This window comes from Salvia hispanica, unplaced genomic scaffold (genome assembly GCF_023119035.1).
Source record: "Salvia hispanica cultivar TCC Black 2014 unplaced genomic scaffold, UniMelb_Shisp_WGS_1.0 HiC_scaffold_553, whole genome shotgun sequence".
Classification (NCBI taxonomy): domain Eukaryota; kingdom Viridiplantae; phylum Streptophyta; class Magnoliopsida; order Lamiales; family Lamiaceae; genus Salvia; species Salvia hispanica.
The window spans coordinates 924-4,000 of record NW_025952304.1 but is presented as its reverse complement, the minus strand read 5'-3'; the positions used below and the strand labels follow the sequence as shown (position 1 = coordinate 4,000).

The 3,077-nt window shown below is 35.2% G+C and overlaps 1 protein-coding gene across 1 annotated transcript; it reads left to right on the top strand.

Annotated features, from left to right (window-relative positions):
* The first annotated feature begins 26 nt into the window (after window positions 1-26).
* LOC125199550 (mavicyanin-like) lies at window positions 27-834 on the top strand. The gene is made up of 2 exons (XM_048097534.1): window positions 27-371; window positions 455-834. Exons 1-2 carry the CDS (start codon window positions 197-199, stop codon window positions 832-834), a joined length of 555 nt encoding a protein of 184 aa, XP_047953491.1. The 5' UTR covers window positions 27-196.
* The last annotated feature ends 2,243 nt before the right edge of the window (window positions 835-3,077 follow it).

The window sequence follows — 3,077 nt, the reverse complement described above, 5'->3', positions numbered from 1 at the left end:
GTGTTTCCAAAGAAGAAAAACACGTAAGCATAACTGAATCACCCCACTCCCAACACTACTTCACTTCACCACTCCTCATGCGATCTCTCTCTTCCTCCTACGCCTATATATATATCATCAATTCACCATCTTCATCACCACATTCCATTTCTTCATCCTCTCTCATCTCAATTCACCTATATACATAACCCAATCAATGGCTTCCAAAGCAGCCACTTTCCTCCTCGCCGCCTCATTCGCTATCACGGCAGCCTCAGCCTTCCAGTTTGAGGTCGCAGACGAAATCGGGTGGTCCAAACCCACCGGAAAAGAGCGCGAAACCTACAACGAGTGGGCCGCGCAAAACAGGTTCCACATCCGAGACACACTCCGTAAGTTCCCAACACCAAACATATCCAACACATTCACAAACATCTTAATTTCACATTCACAAACTTCTTAATTTTTGCATCAGACTTCCACTATGCGAAAGACTCGGTGCTGGTGGTCACCTCGGCCGATTATCTAACGTGCAATGCAACGAATCCCATCGCTGAATTCGACGATGGAAGCACAGTGTATGAGCTAGACAGGCCGGGCTTCTTTTACTTCATCAGCGGGCAGCCCGGCCACTGCAAGTCGGGCCAGAGGCTCATCGTTCGCGTCATGCATCCTTTGCCGCCTGCTGCTGCGCCCGAGCTTGCGCCGGAACTTCCACCTTCCTTGGCGCCGACGGGCGAGGGCGATGGGGATTCGAGGTGGCCGGAGTTTAGTTCGACTGTGAAATTGTCTGTTGTTTCCTACTTCGTTGCTGCTTTTGTAGCACTTGTTGTCACGGTCTACCTCTTCGTGTAGGATTCATTAATTTGGTTTAGTTTTTTTTTTTTTTTTTTTATCGAATTCATATACGAATTTGTGATTGTTCTTAGGTTATTGATAGATGATGGTATTGTTATGTTATTTGATATTATTGCTTATGATTTTAGTTTGTCATTTTATTATAGTTTGACTGATGTCCGAGTTTCATTATATATTTACATTGGTAAACTTGGGTACATCAAATTTAGTCGGACAATTATTTTTGGATATCAAACTAATCCACTTAATTGCAAAAACCAAGTAAATAACAAATTTTGTGTCTCCGTGGATGAAGAGAGTGGGAGTTGACGACACTACCAAAGGCATCATGGCCATTGCATTGTGAGTCATTGTGAACAAGAAAATAAAGTTTTGAAATTAATGAATGCTTTGTAAGAGCTGAAATATGCACGAAGAGTATGGAATAGGAGAATCAAAGACAAGTACCCTCATGAATATGCATTCCATATCAAAACTAAAGGAGAAAATATTTAAGTAGTGTTTTGGTATGTTTTATTTTCACATGAAACAATCAAGCATATTCAAGAAGATCATGAGAGAAGAATTTGATATGACATAGATCTGGTTGATGGCACACAATTAACTATGCAAGAAAGATTATGAAAAAAAAATTAAAATAGAGAATTGCATACTATCAAAACACAGTGGACTGTGGGTCAAGTTATCCAAGAAAGATACGCTAGATGAATAATGTGAGTGATACTCAGATATATGATCGACTATATATGGCCTATTCAATTATAATTATATGGCCTAATGTCACATTATCAACTTTGTGAAACTAAATATTTGACTACCATGCAGTTTAAATCAGGAGTTTATTAATGGAGGTGGGTTGCAACAAAACAGCCAACACCTATCTGTATGGATAACATGTAGGTGATTGTGTTATAAAAAATTTGGTGTTGTATAATCAAAGTAAGCACATCAACACTTGTTTCTACTATACCAGAGAATGCATTGCTAAATAGGAGGTTCATATGCGGAATACGTGAAATCACAAGACTCAAGTGTGGAGTACATAAAATCATACTTCATCAGTCCCATAAAAATAAGCTAAATTTCTTTTTCGTTAATCCCATAGAAATAATCCATATTCATTTATGGAAAACTTTTCTCTTTCTTTTTACTTTATCATTTATTGGCCATACCATCTAGAACATTATTTCTACTACTTTTTCTCCTTCTTTACGCATTAAAATCAATGTCATTCCCAATTAGCCGATTTCTATGGGACGGAGGGAGTAAGATATAAGAGAATGCATTTCAAAACAGATGACTCTATTGTGGAGTACGGAAAATCACAAGATCAAGTTGCTAATATTTTCATAAAGCCACTTAAGTACAAAGATTTTATCAAGATGGAAACATTTCATAACAAATCAGGTTTAATTTGAGTGATGAACCTTGATTTTTGTAGTTTGCAATAGAAATATCAGAATATTTGTGAAAGAAGATAACTAGATATTCTGTGATACTCATTTTGTCTACTAAAAACTTTGAGTCTATTTTTACAGGTGCCTTGGGACGGGATTTTCAGGTAGGATGGTGAGACGGAGAAGTTATTGTATGCATGCAGAACTCTTATTATCCCGAGGCGGTTCTCTAGCAACAATTGTCGATGTACGAGTAGAATTAATTCGGTCGAGTGAGGGTGATTAGCTCTTTTAGTTTTGAGGTTGTGGTTGCATTAATGCAAATGATATCGTGCCACTTAATTTAAGTTATAAAGATAGGGTTGAAATATTATTCATTGCAAAATCAGAATAAATCAATAATTTAGTTATAAAATCAGAAAAAATAAATAATTTGGTTTCAAAATCAAATATATCAATAATTTGATAATTTATAATTGAATTTTAAAGTTGATACAATTTTAAAATTTGACAAAAGAATAGAAATTTATATGTAAATTATCCTTTAGCTAAATTATTCAAAACAAATTAATTTAGATAAAAAAAAATAATTTTATTCTAAATCAAAATGAATAAACCAAAATACGCATGTGTATATACATATTCAAGTTCCTAAATATCTATTCAAATAAATACAAAGGAGGAAACATTGAAGATACATTAAAACAATTAACAACAACCGTTAATACATTCATTAATATTATTATTATGGTGCACATAATGAATAGAGATGCAAATTGCAGCTGAAATTTGTAGTATCACATATCACGCAACACAGAAAAAAATCAACAAATATTACCAACA